A 17,722-nucleotide genomic window follows, 5' to 3' on the forward strand; every position below is an offset into this window, starting at 1 on the left:
GTGAAAGTCCAAAATTCCAGCGTAACACTTTCCTTTTGCTTTTCAATTCGCGGTCCTGGAAACTACTCGTTCTAACCGCGCAGGATCGCAGGTTTAAAAAAAAAAACTCCGCGAATACAACACGCTTAAAAGGAAGCTAGGAGCCGAGGTATTAGGGTAAGGGTATTAGGGTAAGGGTGTCGAGAGGATAAGGACATACACCAAGCGACTATGTGAATGTTGACATTCACCAGATTTCGGACTTTCATTCACCGGTGAATGTTGACATTCACCAGATTTCGGACATTCACAGTAACATATATATAACCATACATGTAGTTTTCTTGACACAGAGCAGAAAAGAAGAAATGATTCAGTGCAGAGGATAACTATTTTAACTGCAGCTAATTGAGGTTATTCAAACTGCCGACCTTTCTGATCGACAAGCTCAGCATCTTAGTCACTGAGCCACCATGTCACGTTACTAAGTCATTGAGCATCATGGAGTGAGCTCTCGTTACTTGTCCCAGCTTCTTCAACCTAGCAGTTTGAAAGCATGTAAAAATGCAAGTAGAAAAATAGGAACCACCTTTGGTGGGAAGGTAGCAGTGTTCCGTGCGCCTTCAGCATGTAGTCATGCCGGCCACATGACCATGGAGACATCTTCGGACAGCGCTGGCTCTTCGGCTTTGAAATCGAGATGAGCACCGCCCCCTAGAGTCAGAAATGACTAGCACATATGTGTGAGGGGAACAAATACAAATATAATAGCAGAGTTGGAAGAGACCTTGGAGGTCTTCTAGTCCAACCCCCTGCCTAGGCAGGAAACGCTATACCGTTCCAGACAAATGGCTATCCAACATCTTCTTAAAGACTTCCAGTGTTGGTGCATTCACAACTTCTGGAGACAAGCTGTTCCACTGATTAATTGTTCTAACTGTCAGGAAATTTCTCCTCAGTTCTAAGTTGCTTCTCTCCTTGATTAGTTTCCAACCATTGCTTCTTGTTCTACACTCAGGTGCCTTAGAGAATAGTTTGACTCCCTCTTCTTTGTGGCAAACCCTGAGATATTGGAAGACTGCTATCATGTCTCCCCTAGTCCTTCTTTTCATTAAACAAGACATACCCAGTTCCTGCAACCGTTCCTCATATGTTTTAGTCTCCAGTCCCCTAATCTTTGTTGCTCTTCTCTGCACTCTTTCTAGAGTCTCCACATCTTTTCTACATCGTGGCGACCAAAACTGAATACAGTATTCCAAGTGTGGCCTTACTAAGGCATTATAAAGTGGTATTAACACTTCACATGATCTTGATTCTATCCCTCTGTTTATGCAGCCTAGAACTGTGTTGGCTTTTTTGGCAGCTGCTGCACACTGCTGGCTCATATTTAAATGGTTGTCCACTAGGACTTCAAGATCCCTCTCACAGTTACTACTATTGAGCAAGATGCCACCTATACCCGTGATGGCGAACCTATGGCACGCGGAGCCATTTGTCATGGCACGGGAGGCGCTACTCTGTCAGCTGGCCAGCGCGCATGCGCGCGCTGGCCAGCTGAGTTCACCTTTTTAAAAGCTATTTTTCGCCTTCCCCAAGCTCCAGAGGCTTTATAGGAGCCTGGGGAGGGTGAAAAGAGCCTCCCCCGCCCCCCCGGAGGCTTCAGGGACCGTCACTTCTGTCACTTCTGGTTTGCTCGGAGGGTGGTTTTAAGCGTTCCGAAGGCTTCAGGGACCGTCCGAGGCTTCCCTGATGCCTTCGGAGCGCTTAAAATGACCCTCCGAGCAACCCGGAAGTCACTTCCGGGTTGCTCGGAGGGTGGTTTTAAGCGTTTTAAAGTCACTTCCGGTTTGCTCGGAGGGTCATTTTAAGCACTCCGAAGGCTTCAGGGAAGCCTCTGGACAGTCCCTGAAGCCTCTGGAGGGCCTCCGGGGGGTCGGGATAGGCTCTTTTCGCCCTCCCCAGGCTCCTATAAAGTCCCTGGAGCATGGGGAGGGCAAAAAAAACATGTAAAAATGGGGGGGTCACGCGTTTTGCGTGCATGCGCACTGGGGGGGTCGTGCGTTGCATTATGGGTGCGGCACGCCCACACTCAACCCCCCTGCGCTCCCCCACTTGTAGCACGCGAGCCAAAAAAGGTTCGCCATCACTGACCTATACCGTACCTGTGCATTTTGTTTTTCTTGCCTAAATGTAGAACCTTACTTTTTTCACCATTGAATTTCATTCAATTTCATTCACCTTTAACTTTCATAGAAACTAACTTAGTTTTAGTTTTGTCCCAATTCCTTCCACTACGTCCCCCACCCCTCAAGGTAGTGTTCTTTTGATCTGTTTTCTCTTGGTAGCTAACAAAATAAAAATGTGTCCTTCAGATAACTAAAATTATACTAAACACAAATACCATTTAAACACTTAACAGTCCTATGAGTGAAATAAGTGGGAAGGGAAGTGTTCAAAGCTACAACAGAGTGGGAGGCATAGGGAAAGTCCCTCTGCACCTTGTCATACATCCCAGCCTACGTTATCTTGTCCCGAGCACACAGAGCTGCTTCTGATTTCAACATCAGTTGGTGTAATTATTGCATAATTTGCATTATGCCAAGATTTAAGATCAGGTGATTAGCACTTAAAAGACATTCTGGTTCTGGCTTTCTTGTTTTCTGCATATGAAAGCCAAGCACAGCTATTCAGGACAGAGTGTATCTAAGATCAATGCACACATATTCAGTGGGTGGAGTGTCTTTTGATCTGGATCAATGCAAATGGATTTCCAATCAATGGATTTTAATCATATCCCCTCCCCACACACACCCATCACCAGCTTGTAAAAATACTCACTTGGCTGCTTTAATCAGTGGCTTAGAGGAGTACATGCTTGCAGAATCTGTCCCTTGTTTGAGGAATTCTTTGCGTTAAGTTGGGAATTCAATTGCTGTTTTTCCATTTTCAACAGGTTACTTAGGATCTCCTTGGGATGAAACATGTATGTATCTTTTCCCCAGGACCTCTTTATACAAAAACCTAGGCAAACTTTCTCAGCTTTGGGTCCTCTGTATTCAGAAATACTAACTCCCATAATTCTCAGTAACAGCCTTATCAACAGGGGAATTCTGGGAATCCGCATATCCCAAGTCTGGGAAGGCTGGCATAAGACTTGTAAAAAAGAAGATTGACGGTACCAACCAATCTACTGAGATTGCGGCACTTTCATTCAGCTAATCAGTAGCTGTGTGCAGTTTCTGAAATACATGGAAATGAACATTTCTCTTGCCTTCCCTTGGATGAAGCCACTTTGAAGTTGGTCGAATTTAATTCTAAGCGGGCCTGCACAGGCTTGTGGTTTTAAGGTCCCTTCTTAGCTTCTTATGATTCTTCATTTGCTCAAAACAGAAGAATATGTGTGCCTAGGATTTTTGATTTTCAGCTCATAGAAGACAGTAGTTGTGGTCCTGTTAACTTAAAGGTAAAGGTTCCCCTTGCACATATGTACTAGTCGTTCCCGACTCTAGGGGACAGTGCTCATCTGTTTCAAAGCCGAAGAGCCAACACTGTCTGAAGACGTCTCCGTTGTCATGTGGCTGGCATGACTAAACGCTGAAGGCACACAGAACGCTGTTAACCTTCTCACCAAAGGTTGTTCCAATTTTTCTACATGCATTTTTACGTGCTTTTGAACTGCTAGATTGGCAGAAGCTGGGACAAGTAAGGGGAGCTCACTCTGTTAGGCGGCACTAGGAATTTGAACTGAACTGCTGACTTTTCTGATTGACAAGCTCAGTGTCTTATGCTGTTGGTTAAACTGGAAAGTTGGAGGGAAAAAAATAACAACCTATTCCTGATAAAGTAAACTGCAAACCTTTCCATAGTTAAGAAAACTTTATGAATCCAGCATAACTCAAGAGCATTAAACTGTTTGCTTTCTTTTGCCTAGATATTGAAGTTTGGGAAAAGTTCAGTATTCAGCACAGAATAGAAGATACAGTTGCAGATATTAGTTGATAATGATTTCTATTTATTTGGATAGTTGCAAATCACAGTGCGTTCAATATAATATGGCAGTATGGAGTGATTCTGTTTTCCAACGCTGTCTCCATCATTCCCTGTTCAATTCTCCTCTTTGTTCATTTTTTACTACATTTCCCTGGCCCTGCCTGAACTATTACCTAAACATCTTGAAGTAATTGAGTAGGTTCAGTCTTCATTGGATTAGCCTGCCTTTGCTGGTTGCCTTTTATTTGTGATGTTTGCTTTAAGGTTTCATTTGCTTCTGTACAAATCTTGTTTCTCTTGAGAATCCCTGTACTCTCTGGCATGTTGATGGAGCTCTTTTGGCCATACAAGTCAAGGAATTTTCCTCCATATGAGAAGGTATAAGAAAGTGCTTAATGGCCAAGAATGCAGGATTTGATCTATCTTATGGCAAGCTTTTTTTAAAAACTTGTTCTCCTTTCATTCTGTCTGCTGCTGTGGGTCAAAATTTATGATTGACTAAGGACATATTTCTCTCCAATGAGCAGAAGATCCCTATGCTTTATTTGTTCACTCCTAATGCCAGAAAATCTTAACTATCTTGAAAATAAAACCAGCGGGGAACAATAATTACAAAGTGAGGAATAGGAAGGGGGTAATAATTAGAAGTAAGCAGACATGGAATGAACAGATCAAGGCATAACTCTTTTAAAGTCTTGGTTTTAAATGTTAGGGTCCCATACTTTTGAAGCACCCTGCCCCAAGTAATTCAGGCCAATTAAGAGAAGTGTCTCTACTTGTGATTTAAGCTCAGTAGTCTTAATTGGTAACACTGAGGCTTAATTGGTAGATTATATATAGACTGTGAATTACTTCAGATCTTGTAGTTTTGGCATTTCTAGAATGGTAAGTTTGCAAAATCAAAACCTCCTATGTGAAGCAAAGTTGATTTCATCATCACCACCGACATGGTCCAAAAAATGATCAACCAGGAGGACATATTCACAGTGCCATAGACAAAAGGCAAAGGCAGCCATTTTTAGAAGTTCCTGGAAAATTTGTAAATGAAAATAATGATCCTACATATGGATCTAAGATAACTTCCAACTGAAAACTCTCTGCAGTGCTTTTATGGACAGATGAGTACTGTTGACAGGTGAAAAACCAGAACTGGTTTAAACCTGAGGGTTCAGCTTACATTTCCTTATTCGAATAAAAAAATAGTATTCTAGACAAATCAGTATTCTATGCTAAATCTGCAGAACTTTTAGTATTTCAGATTCTAAATGCCCAGATGAAAGATTTCCAATTCAAAGGGGGGGAAAGCAGGGCCTCAAGATTACTTATTTTTTTCTCCTCTTGAGCAAAAAGTTTGGTAATTTGTCCAGACAGCCAGAAAAACTTCATTACTTTTCCTCAACAGGCTCTGCAGGTCCTTGTAGCATCTACAGGTAGTTTTTGCTTAACATCCATTCATTCAATGATCAGTTAAGATAGTGCTGAACAAAAGGACTTAAGATCGGTCCTTGAAGTTCCAGCTGTTGTGTGTCTCTACAGTCACGTGGACAAAATTTGGACCCAGTCACATTTGTGCCTGCCTTTTGCTTGCCCTCCTAGCCGTGGCTGTCATCTGCCCCACTGCATGGCCATGCTCACAACCATCACATCTTCCAGACCGTGTGCCGTTACTGAACCAGCTGGGCCCTTCTGTGGCACTTCCGTCTTTTGTGCTGGTGTAACCAGGGCCTATCTTCATGGGTCAGCCTTCTTTCACAGAAGAATGCCCTGGATGTTGTCTGAACTAAAAGCCCAGGCTGATTCATAAATGGAGACCCTGGCCAGCACATGCAAGAAATCCCAGCTATACCGGTTCAAATGAAAGTGGTGCAAAATAAAGTGTTCTGACCTAGGCTTCCCAAGAGTATGAAGCAAACTCCTTGTCCCAACAAAAAACCCTTTTATTGATTTACTGTGAATTCTGCTCATTCACATCCAACAAAGTCTTTCAAGGGAGAATTTACAGTCACAGAACTTATCTGGCTTAGAGAGCTGCCAGGCTGATATCTGCAAAACTTGACAAGGAGCCTTGCAGAGTCATGAACCAATTAAGCGAACTAATTGCCTCCTGCAAACTCCACTCCCCTTTCACTCCTCTTTTATTTCCTCTGGGAGGGGCCATTCATCGTCCACCTGTGGCCTTACTGTGTACACGCGCACACTGGGAACAGGCTCCAGCTATTTGTCTGCCTCACTGATGTCTGACTCTGAAGGCAGCTGATAACTGGCATACAGCTCTGGCCCTCTCTCTGCTTCCGATACAGAGCCCTCATCAGAGCCTTCCCCAGACTCCAGGACTGGCCCATGTTCCTCCCCAACCTCCTCACTGTCTGAATCTGCTGCCACCTCCACTGACTGCTGGAGGGCCACAACAGAAAGCTCTGGCAGATACATAGTGGTGCATGGTATGGTGGGCATGATGGCAGTAGACAGGGCTGGGAGGGGGAAACAGCTGGCAGCAACATGTAGACATGCAGCTAAAAGGACAGAAATGGGCAAGGGAGTCCAAAAGGAGGCATTTCCTTACCTTAAAGAGGCTCGGGGCTGAGAGGGACCAAGATGGACATGGCTTGGATCAGGGTGGGTACTCACCTAATGACCAATGGGATTCAGTTAACAGCAGCAGTGGGAAGCGCTGGGGTTGCTATGGTAACCCTAAGCAATTCAGTCACATGAAGTCCTATATGACTCCATTGCTTAGCAACAGAAATTCCAGTCCCAATTACTGTTGTTAGGGTTAAAGACTACTGTACAGGTAGCCCTCGACTTACAACAGTTCGTTTAGTGACCTTTCAAAAGTTACGGCTCTGAAAAAAATAACTCATGATCATTTTTCACACTTAGGACCATTGCAGCATCCCTGTGGTCACATGATCAAAATTGGGATGCTTGGCAACTGGCTTGTATTTAGTACTGTTGCAGTGTCCTGGAGTCGTGTGATCCCCTTTTGTGACCTTTTGATGAGCAAAGACAATGGGGAAGCCAGATTCACTTAACAACCATGTTACTAACTTAATAACTGTGATGATTCACTTAAAAATGGAGCAAGGAAGGTTGTAAAATGGAGCAAAACTCACTTAACAAATGTCTTACTTCGCTACATAAATCTTGGGCTCAATTGTGGTCGTAAGTCGAGAATTACCTGTATCGCTCCAGCTGTTGACATAATTTTACAATAAGCCTGTCAGGTTTCCAAATAACATACCCATAGCAAACAAAACTCTGAGGCAGGCAATTTCCACAAAGCATAGGTTTATTGAATATGTCATATTGGCACAGGCTGGTGAAAACCGACTCTGATTCTTCCCGTGGTTTTCACTTAGTTAAAGTAAAAGTCTGTCACTTTCTCAAAACAATCAGTCACATGATCCAATCAGCATACTGTCCAGTTGCTAGGTGACTACAGTCCCCTCCTTCCAAACACCTGCAGGACTGTCCTTGATTCCCAAGAGAAAGTATATTGTTTTTACTACAACATCCCAACTATCTCCATTCCCCCCCCCCTCCCTATCCCTCTCCTTCAGTGTGTCAGCCCTGAAACCTCAAAATGGCCTCAGTCAGGCCAGCTTCAGGGTTGAGGAAGCCTTGTTGCTGAATGGTGCCCATTTACCACAGTTTGGATAGCAGGCTTTCTCTAATGAAAATGGCCTGTTTGTTTAGAATGTGGTCAGTATAATGAGAAGGATGAATGATCAAAAGCATCATTCTATCTATTGGTATCATCCTCCCGCAGCTGAAAACTGTAGAACAGTCTGGATCTTATATCTACGTAGCACGTTTAAAGTTCAGATCCCTTTTGAGGCCAACGACAGCTTTTCAATTGATTTCTGTAAGGTCAGATTGCAATTAGTGTACTGTAAAAGGCAAGGCAAGGCAACAAATGGTGTCTATAGTATTGCAAGCCATGAACTTCATTCCAGATATCCTTATCTTTGGTGCCCTGGTGTTTACTCTGTATGGAATATAACTGCCTCCTTTTGTGCAAAAGCCTGGAAGCAGAGAAGTAATTGCATTTGCTTTAACGCGCAAAGCTTAATTGCTTTTAGAAGAACAGGGAGTTGGTTTTAAAAAGGTAATTAATCTACAGTTTGTTTTTAAAATCCATCCTTTATAAATTAGTTTTCCATTCTGTTATCTCATTATTATTACTTTCAGCTGGATAAAAAGTATATCTTGGTTTCTTGTTTACAAATAATATTCAGTAAGCATTGATCTACTTCTGAATACTGATTGTCCTCTCTTTCTTAGGCTGTTTTAAATACTGATATGTATGCTGACATATCTCTTGTATTTAAACTTTATAGAATTAGAGTGTTCTTTTATAACTAATGCAGTATAAATATAAAATGTGCTGTCAAATATGGTGATGATTATTGTCTTTTCAAATAATTTCTTTTAAGCCTGCTGTAATTATTTTATAAAAGAGCAGTAATTTATTAAAAGAAATGAAGCATGGGTGCTTCGTTTTACTATGATATAAATGGAAGAACTGGCATAAGGCTAAGAGTCTAAATTATGGATTGTATCCTACAAGAAATCTAGCTAGCTAAAGTATAGGAAGTGCTTTAGATATTTGAAAATGTTGTAGAAAAATATAGCAGTAATAGTTACTTTAGTAGTACCTATGATACAAATTAGTAAAATAATGTAATTTTTTTCTTACTGTTAAAGAAAATAAACATGAATATCCCGAAAAATATGAAACTTTAAATAATGCTAAATGCTAATACAATAAATAATTTATATGACACCACATTAATTTCAGCTTTTCCATGGGAATAAAGTGCAGATCTTAATTTCTAAATTATTAACAGTGTAATGGACATATCTGTTTAGAAATTAGCTTTATTTTTTTCTGTGGGATTGCAGTTTAACTATTCTATTTTAAATGTAACATGGAAACTTGTCGATATATTTTGACTTCATTGTAGCAATAATACCACAAAGAGATATTTTGTTAAAGCTGTAAACATTGTATTAGTTCCCAAAGTATGAATTGCTTAGACAGATGTGTTTGTATAGGTAGTCCTCGAATTATGACCACAATAGAGCCCAACATTTACATTGCTAAGTGAAACATTTGTTAAGTGAGTTTTTCCCCATTTTGCAGCCTTTCCTGCCACAGTTAAGTGAATAATTGCAATTGTTAAGTTAGTAACATGGTTGTTAAGTGACTCTGACTTCCCCATTGACTTTGCTTGTCAGAAGGTCCCAAAAGCTGATCACATGACCCCAAGGCATTGCAACTGTCATAAATATGAACCAGTTGCCAAGCATCTGAATTTTGATCATGTGATCATGGGGATTTTGCAATGATTGTAAGTGTGAAATACGATCATAAGTCACTTTTTTCAGTGCCGCTGTAACTTTGAACGGTCATTAAATGAACTGCTGTAATCCGAGGGCTACCTATATTTGATCACTTACAGCAGGGAGACCCCTGATGTACGGCATGGATTGGGAACCTATTGGTTGAAGGTGGCTTTCTTTCTTTTTTTCCAAATCCCCCAAAGCCACCTCTTAATGTGCAACATACAATGTTGTGGTTTTTAAGGATTAATTTAATGTGATTTTGTTGGACTTTTAAAATAGGTTTCTTAAAAAAAGAAAGCCTCATGAGAAAAAAAGCAGGAAATCTTTTCCCTCAATACTGAGATTTTCAGTTGTAAAGAAAGAAAGAAAAAGAATAATATGGATCTCTAACCAAGTTTTGACCTTCCTCGCCAGCATTGGTCAATTCTGAACAGGATCTGTACCCAACAGGGTATTTGCCAGGACTCATTGTTTAAGTGGGGTCTTGTCTATACCCCTCAGTGTGACTGTGATGCATCTTGACAAAATATCCATCACATGGTGTCTGTTCATCAAGAGTTTACACCAGCCCAATGTCTGATTTTTTTCAACATAGACCACCCTGTCCTTGAGTGGCTGGGTGGACTGAACATTAACATTTGAACCACTATAAGTCCATGTATTTGCCATACGCTAAGTAAATAATCTAACCAGGGGGGAAAATATTTGCCCCAAGCATATCCTAGATTTAAATTGATCGTCTTAAGAACCAGTTTGGTCTACTAGTGGTTAAGGCACCAGGCTAGAAAGCCAGAGATCCAAGACTTGCTTTAACAATGTGCCAGTCACTCGCTCAGGTCAACGCAACTCACAGGATTGTTGTTGGAAAAATATAGGAGGAGGAAGATATGTTGGGTATGTTCACCACATGGGGTTCTTTGTAAAAAAAAATAATAATAATGGCGGAATGCAAATAAATAAAAACTCTTTAAAATAAAATCCAGTGATATAAATCTGTTTTATATTTCTCAGTAGTAGCAAGACTTTACAACAATGAGCAACCCCTTTGCACATCTCACGGAGCCTCTGGACTTGGGCCAGTCAGCAAAGAAGTTCTTCAATCTGAATCATCTGAAAGACACCAGATATGGTATGTCGGCTATGGTCAAAAGGGCTTGTCCCATGCCTGAATTCACCTGCTTTCACTGTGTTCTCATTTGTTGATGGGTCTTAATGATCACTTTGGCTTTGTCCTTTAGAGACCCATAGCTTATTGGAAAACACAAGCAAAAAAGTGTCAGATTTTAGAACTTTTCATCTCCAGCCAGAAAGTTGAAGTATGGAAAGGTTGGTTTTTAAGCATTATTGCCCTTCAGAAGAAAACATATTGGATCAAAGATGTGAAACATTTTTTATGTTTGGGGTGAAAAGAAGTATGGAGAAATATTTCTCCTAACCATCCAAATGGCTTTCATCAAACAAGCCAACCCCTTGCGACTTCACAGATATATTTGCTACCAATCTCCATATGTATAGATGTCACTTTCTCCCTGTTTATTACAGAAAGTCACATCTTTTTCTTTATATTAAAGAAAATTATTCTTTAAATAATCTAAAAAATATTATTTATATCTCCACCTGATAGTCTCTCAGTGGGTGGGTCTCCAAATTCCAGAATTAGTAGTTGTTGATCTAAAGCGGCTGTCAAACTGGCGGTCCGTGGGCGAGATGATGCGTCACGGCCACCCCAGCTCCGTGAATGGGAAAACATCAGCAAATGTCACGTGACAGCAACGTGACCTTGCAAGTTTGACACCCGTGATTTAAAAGATTGTAGATATATAGATCCAGAGATTTTAGAAGACTGGTTTAATTTCTGTCTCAATCTTCTCCATCTGTATATTCCTGAGAGATGTGGATTTCAACTGCCAGAATTTTTATCAATGTGTGGCTAGCTGGCAATTGTGGGAATCAACATCTGGAATGTGCCCAAAAGAGAAGAGTGTTCTGTATTGTTTCTTTGGTTTTAACTCAGAGAGATGCTCCCTATTTGATGTGAGGCAAATGTTTGAAAATCTCAGCTTCTTTCTCTGAGTCTGCTTCTCAATTGCATTCTTTCCTCCCTTCCCTTTTCCTTTCTTTCCCAGCACATTTACCATTTTCTATCAGGATCTTGCTGGAGGCTGCAATTCGCAACTGTGATGAGTTTCTTGTGAAGAAAAATGACGTTGAAAATATCCTCAACTGGAAAGTGATGCAGCACAAAAATATTGAAGTGCCATTTAAGCCTGCTCGGGTTATTCTGCAAGACTTTACGTGAGTTGTGTGTGTGTATCATTTTGTTAGTTGTTCCAATTTAGTAAGTTTTTCTCAGTTAGCTTATCTTTGGTGGAGAACATGTAGCAAAAATTTGACCTTTGTAATATTTTGGGTTAAATATATGTAGTTGTCGGCTTATGACCACAATTGGGCCCAACATTTCTGTTGCTAAGAGAGACAGTTGTTAAATGAATCACTGCAGTTGTTAAGTTAGTAACAGGGTTGTTAAGTGAATCTGACTACTCCATTAAGTTTGTTTGTCAGAAGGTCACAAAAGGTGATGCACTGCAACAATCATAAATACATGTCTGTTGTCAAGTATCCAGATTTTGATCATGTGACCACGGGAATGCTGAAACGGTCCTGTGAAAAATGGTCATAGGTCACTTTTTTCAGTGGCATTGTAACTTTGAACAGTCACTAAGTGAATGGTTTTAAATTGAGGACTGCTTGTACTACAAATTGCACTGGGTTGAAAACTTATAAACAGACAGCATTAGTCTGTTTCTAGGAAAACATTTCATTCATGTTCATGAATATCTCAAGCAAAATTCACCAAAAACACTGCCTTTTGATATTTTAGTAGGTTGCAATTGTCTACTAAGAATCTGCATGCAACTAATTTACTTGTAGTATTGTCTTTATTGTCATTGTACAAAATAAATACAAGCTTGAGAACCCTCTAAAATATATAAAATTCAACTCCCAGAATTTTCAGAATGATTATGTTAGTCAGGAATTTACAAGGTTTATTGAACCATGGTGGTACAGTGGTTAGAATGCAGTACTGCAGGCTACTTCTGCCAGCTGCCTGCAGTTTGGCAGTTCGAGTCTCACCAGGTTCAAGGTTGACTCAGCCTCCCATCCTTCCGAGGTCAGCAAAATAAGAACCCAAGTTGGGGGCAATAGGCTGACTCTGTAAGCTACTTAGAGAGGGCTATAAAGCACTGTGAAGCGGTACATGTCTAAATGCTATTGCTATTTGTATTATGTTTGCCTACATGATACAAATCGATACAATTCAGTGCAAATTAACTTAAGTTTTTTTTTCTCAATAGTGGCTATTCACTGCTAACATTGTTTTTAGGAATGCTTCCCCCCCCCCCAAAAAAAAACCCAGTTTATAGAAAATAACTTTCTTCCCCTTGAACCAATGGTCTTCAATATGTGGGATATAATTTTAAAATTAACCTACTTGTATCATGGTGATATGACTTACTCCCATTAGTACCACCTTAAACCTGAAAAGCAAACTTGGGAGTCATCTGGTTATATTTCCTTGTAGAAGGGAAAAAAACAACCTGTGGCCTCATGTAGAGTCACAGCCTGGAGATCAGTGACAAGCAAAGGACAGAGTTCTGATTACTGTAGTCTTTGGCTTGGTGACCAAAGTCAAAGTTTGAAATTGAACAAACTTTACAAAAGCATCTTGACATTCAAGGCAATGTCAGTGATTGCACATCTCTGCCAATTATTAACATCCACTGCCATTTTTTAACATCTCAGTGATGTTTATATAGCTCTCTCTTTTTTAATATTTTTGCAAGCTAAATTTGAATTCGTTATTTAAAAAGTTTAAAAGCTTTTTAACTTTTAAAAAAGTTTAAAAGACCTATCAAATATCCTATATATCAGCGATGGCGAACCTTTTTTGGCTCACGTGCCATAAGTGGGGGGAGCGCAGGGGGATCATGTGCAGCCATGCCGCACCCATAATGCAATGCACAGCCACCAGTGCGCATGCGCACACTACAGGCACGGCCCCAGCTGAGTTCACTCTTTTTTAAAGCCATTTTTGCCCTCCTCAAGCTCCAGAGGCTTTATAGGAGCCTGGGGAGGGTGAAAACAGCCTCCCCGCCCCCCCGGAGGCGTCGGGGAAGCCTCCGGACGGTGCCTAAAGCCTTCAGACTGCTCAAAACGACCCTCGGAGCAAACTGGTTTGCTCGGAGGATCGTTTTGAGCACTCCGAAGGCTTCAGGGATCGTCCAGAGGCTTCCCTGATACCTTCGGAGCGCTCAAAATGACCCTCCAAGAAAACTAGAAGTCACTTCCTGTTTGCTTGGAGGGTTGTTTTAAGCATTCCAAAGGCTTCAGGGACCATCCGGACGGTCCCTGAAGCCTTCGGAGCACTCAAAATGATCCTCCGAGCAAACAGGAGACTTCCGGTTTGCTCGGAGGGTCGTTTTGAGCACTCCGAAGGCGTCAGGGAAGCTCATGAAGCCTCCGGAGAGCCTCGGGGGGGGGGGGAGGCTCTTTTCCCCTTCCCCAGGCTCCTATAAAGCCTCTGGAGCCTGGGGAAGGCGAAAAATGGCTTTTAAAAAGGGTGAACTCAGCTGGCCAGCACGCGCATGCGCGCTGGCCAGCTAACAGGGCAGCACCTCACATGCCCTGACAAATGGCTCCGCATGCCACCTGTGGCACGCGTGCCATAGGTTTGCCATCACTGTTATATATCATACAGTCATTAAAAACTGATAGTACTGAAATAAAATCCTACAAAACTTAATAATTGCCAGCCAGCTTATCTGTAAACGTACAGAAAAGCAATGCAGAATCAGTACCAAATAAATTTTAGACTATTAAACTGTTTAATACATAAAAGAATTGAAAACATATGGAATGTCTTAAGTATGGTAAAAAAGAAACCTACAGAAGATTTAAAAAGGGAGGGGAGAAGTGGGACAAAAGACTTACTAGGAAAAAATCAGACAACTAAAATTGTTATTTGGGAAAATATAAAGTTAAGATAAGGGGTTTATTCCCAAATATGACAATAAACTGGAGCTGCTAACTGAATATGATAATGGAAAGATAATTAAATAAAGGTCAAAACATGGAATATGGATAAATATGAAACTGATATGGGGAGATTGTAAAGCAGAGATTTATGATTCATTTTTTTACATGATAATTAAACTGAGTTGCTAATGGATTGAATATGACAATAGAAGGACAATTAAGCATGTGTTAAAATATATGAAACATGGATATATATATAGAACTTTTAAGATGATGAATAAAGTGAGATGTGTACCGTTTGTTATACTATATAGTAGACTAAGGGAATTGTAATGAACACTGAACAGCAAGGATTGCTATTTATAGACAATTAAGGGTAATCTAATCCAAGATATGGAAAAATGGAGAGAGAGCATGAAATATACATACAATGGGAAACTATTGAGATTTAAAAACAGAATCACAAATTGGGTTTCTCCTTTCAGTCCTTTAAGCCCATCCTCTTCAGTTCTGAATGGGAAAATAGTACGTGAAGCTTGAGCATATTAAATAGTTTGATAAGGCCCAGGAATTTTCTATTTTGACATTGGTGCTACTCACCTGGAAGAAAGGTTTGAACTAGCATTTTTTCTTGACAAGATACATGCTGTTTTTCTGAATGCAGAATATGTATTTGGAACAGGGTAAGACAGCAGTCCTTTCTAACATTGTGGTTACTCAATACCTGCCTTGAGCCTTATACGACAGTCTGTGAAATGCCATCTTATACAATGTACACAATGGCCATTTTTCTCAAAGCAATAACTATAGCCATTGTTGTGAATCAAAATCCTTGCAAACGAAGTCGGAGCTTTGTGTAAATGTGAATGAATGATATAACACTTTGATAGAAGCATCACTGCAAGAGTAGAATATCTCCATTTTCTCAAACTACAGTTAATGTATACTTTTTCATTACAAGCTAAGTACTACAACTACATTAAGAGTTCGGACTCTAGTTTCTGGCTGTGTATTGTATACATTTTAATTCTTATGTATACAAAGTTTGTAGGTTGCCATATATACATGAACATTCATTCCATAGCAGGCTTATTCTTTTCCCAAATAACTTTCTTTTCCCCCCAATTACCTGTGAGAAACTGCCCTAGCTAAAAATACTGAGTTTCTAAAACAAATATAAGGTAGTGGGAATGGAATCATTAAATTCTGTTCTAACTTTTGCTAAACCTGTTGTGTGGTCTTAAGGAAACAACTAATACCATTTATTTGAAAGAATTCCAGATGAATTTGAGTTGCTGATGCTGGAGAAATGTACTTGCAAAGGATTTGTTCAGACATTGTTGTGTTATTACGCTAAGTAATATTACCCTAAGTGTCTGAACAAATTCTTTGCAACTACATTTTTGGATAATCCACGGCATTATTAGTTGTAGATTTAATTATAGTTTTGAATAGTTTTCTTATTTTCCATTGGAGGAATTGATATTTGTGCAGACGCTTTGGGGGCACAGAATTAGAATAATCTTTCCTAATTCTTCTTCAGTGTACTATAAGTTATATAAAATATAAATTTAGTGCCAGGCTTATTTATTCATTTATTGGATTTGAGTGGCGATGAGATACAAAGGATTTTTGGATAATAGAGTTGTAGCTTGTTTACTGTCTGTGACAAATTGCATTAAAACCAGAAGTTTCTTTCACATTAATCTTTTCCTCTTCTTCTTCTCCCATTCCCTGGATCTATTTGTGATTTGAGTCTCAAACATTTGATTGCAGAAAGTTTGCTTAATATTCAATGTCCAAAATAATTATAGGTAGTGAACTTAAAATCGTTCATATAGTTACAAGTTACAACAGCACCAGAAAAAAATGTTTTGCACATTTACAACTGTCACAGCATTCCCAAGGTCACATGATCAAAATTGGGATGCTTGGCAACTGGCACGTACCCGTATTTTTCGGAGTATAAGACACATCGGCGTATAAGACGCACCAAGGTTTTGAAGAGGCAAATTTAAAAAAAAGTTTTTGCACTCTGCATACCTCCCCAAAACAGCCCGTTTTTTGCGAAAACGCCCCCCCTCTTTTTTTTCAACAAAAAGGCATAAATAGTCTTTTAGGAGGTTTATAGAGTGTTCCTGGGGGCCCCCCAAAATGGAAAATGGGCCCATTTTTTGTCAAAAAAAGAGCATGGATAGCCTTTAGAAGGCTTATAGAGTACTCCTGGGGGCTGGGGGGGGGCGGCAAAGCTGAGCAAAAAAATGGCTGTTTTTTGGTCATTTCTGCCCTCCCCAGCCCCAGGACCACTCTGAAAGCCTCCTAAAAGCTATGCACGGCCATTATGGTGAAGGGGGCAGGGTTTTAGGAGGCAAAAATGCTGTATTCAATGTATAAGACACACCCAGATTTTCAGCCTCTTTTTTGAGAGTTATATACTCCATATATACTCCTTATATACGCATCTTATACTCCAAAAAATATGGTAATTATGACAGTTGCAGTGTCCCAGGCTCATGTGATCACCTTTTGCAACCTTCTGACAAGCAAAGTCAATGGAGAAGCCAGATTCACTTAACAACCGTGTTGCTAACTTAAGAACTGCAATGATTCACTTAACAACTGTGGCAAGAAAGGTTGTAAAATGAGGCCAAATTCACTTAACATTGGTCTCACTTAGCAACAGAAATTTGGAGCTCCATTGTGGTTGTAAATCAAGGACTGTCTGCATATATCGTATTTTTCGGAGTATAAGACGCACCTTTTCCCTCAAAAAAGAGGGTGAAAATCTGGGTGCATCTTATACACTGAATACAACATTTTTTTGCCTCCTGAAACCCCGCCCCCTTCAACAAAATGGCCATGCGTAGCCTCTAGGAAGCTTTCAGAGAGCTCCTGGGGGCTCTGGAGGGCAGAAATGAGCGAAAAACACCCCCCAGCCCCAGGAGCACTCTACAAACCTCCTAAAGGCTATTGTGAAAAACGGGTCATTTTTTGCTCGTTTTTGCCCCCACCCCACCCAGGAGCAATCTACAAGCCTCCTAAAGGCTATTCATGCCCTTTTTTTTGAAAAAAAAACAACGGGTCCATTTTCGTGAAAAATGGGCCATTTTTGGGAGGTTTGCAGAATGCAAAACCTTTTTTTTAATTTGCTTCTTTCAAATCTTGGTGCGTCTTATACTCCGAAAAATACGGTAATAACTCTTAAATGTGGGATTGCATAGATTTAGACCAGAGGTCTTCAAACTTCGCAACTTTATGACTTGTGGACTTCAACTCTAAGAATTCTAAGAGTTGAAGTCCACAAGCCTTAAAGTTGCCAAGTTCTGATTTAGACTAAAAAACTATTGACTGTAGTCTTTTGAGAGTT

General features: G+C 40.3%; 1 protein-coding gene across 5 annotated transcripts in view; it reads left to right on the top strand.

Annotated features, from left to right (window-relative positions):
• ACO1 (aconitase 1) overlaps window positions 1-17,722 on the top strand; it is a 61,713-nt gene that overhangs the window by 7,033 nt on the left and 36,958 nt on the right. For 2 of the 5 annotated variants that reach the window (XM_081940580.1, XM_081940582.1), the window contains exons 2-3: window positions 10,330-10,447; window positions 11,445-11,613. In XM_081940580.1, the coding sequence (XP_081796706.1) occupies window positions 10,351-10,447; window positions 11,445-11,613 (266 nt within the window). In that variant the 5' untranslated portion in view covers window positions 10,330-10,350. Of the gene's footprint in view, window positions 1-7,940; window positions 8,078-9,210; window positions 9,324-10,329; window positions 10,448-11,444; window positions 11,614-17,722 lie in introns of those variants that run through there. The other 3 variants (XM_081940579.1, XM_081940581.1, XM_081940583.1) reach the window with 3 other exon arrangements.

This window comes from Natrix helvetica (genome assembly GCF_964273705.1).
Source record: "Natrix helvetica genome assembly, chromosome: 2".
NCBI lineage: Eukaryota > Metazoa > Chordata > Lepidosauria > Squamata > Natricidae > Natrix > Natrix helvetica.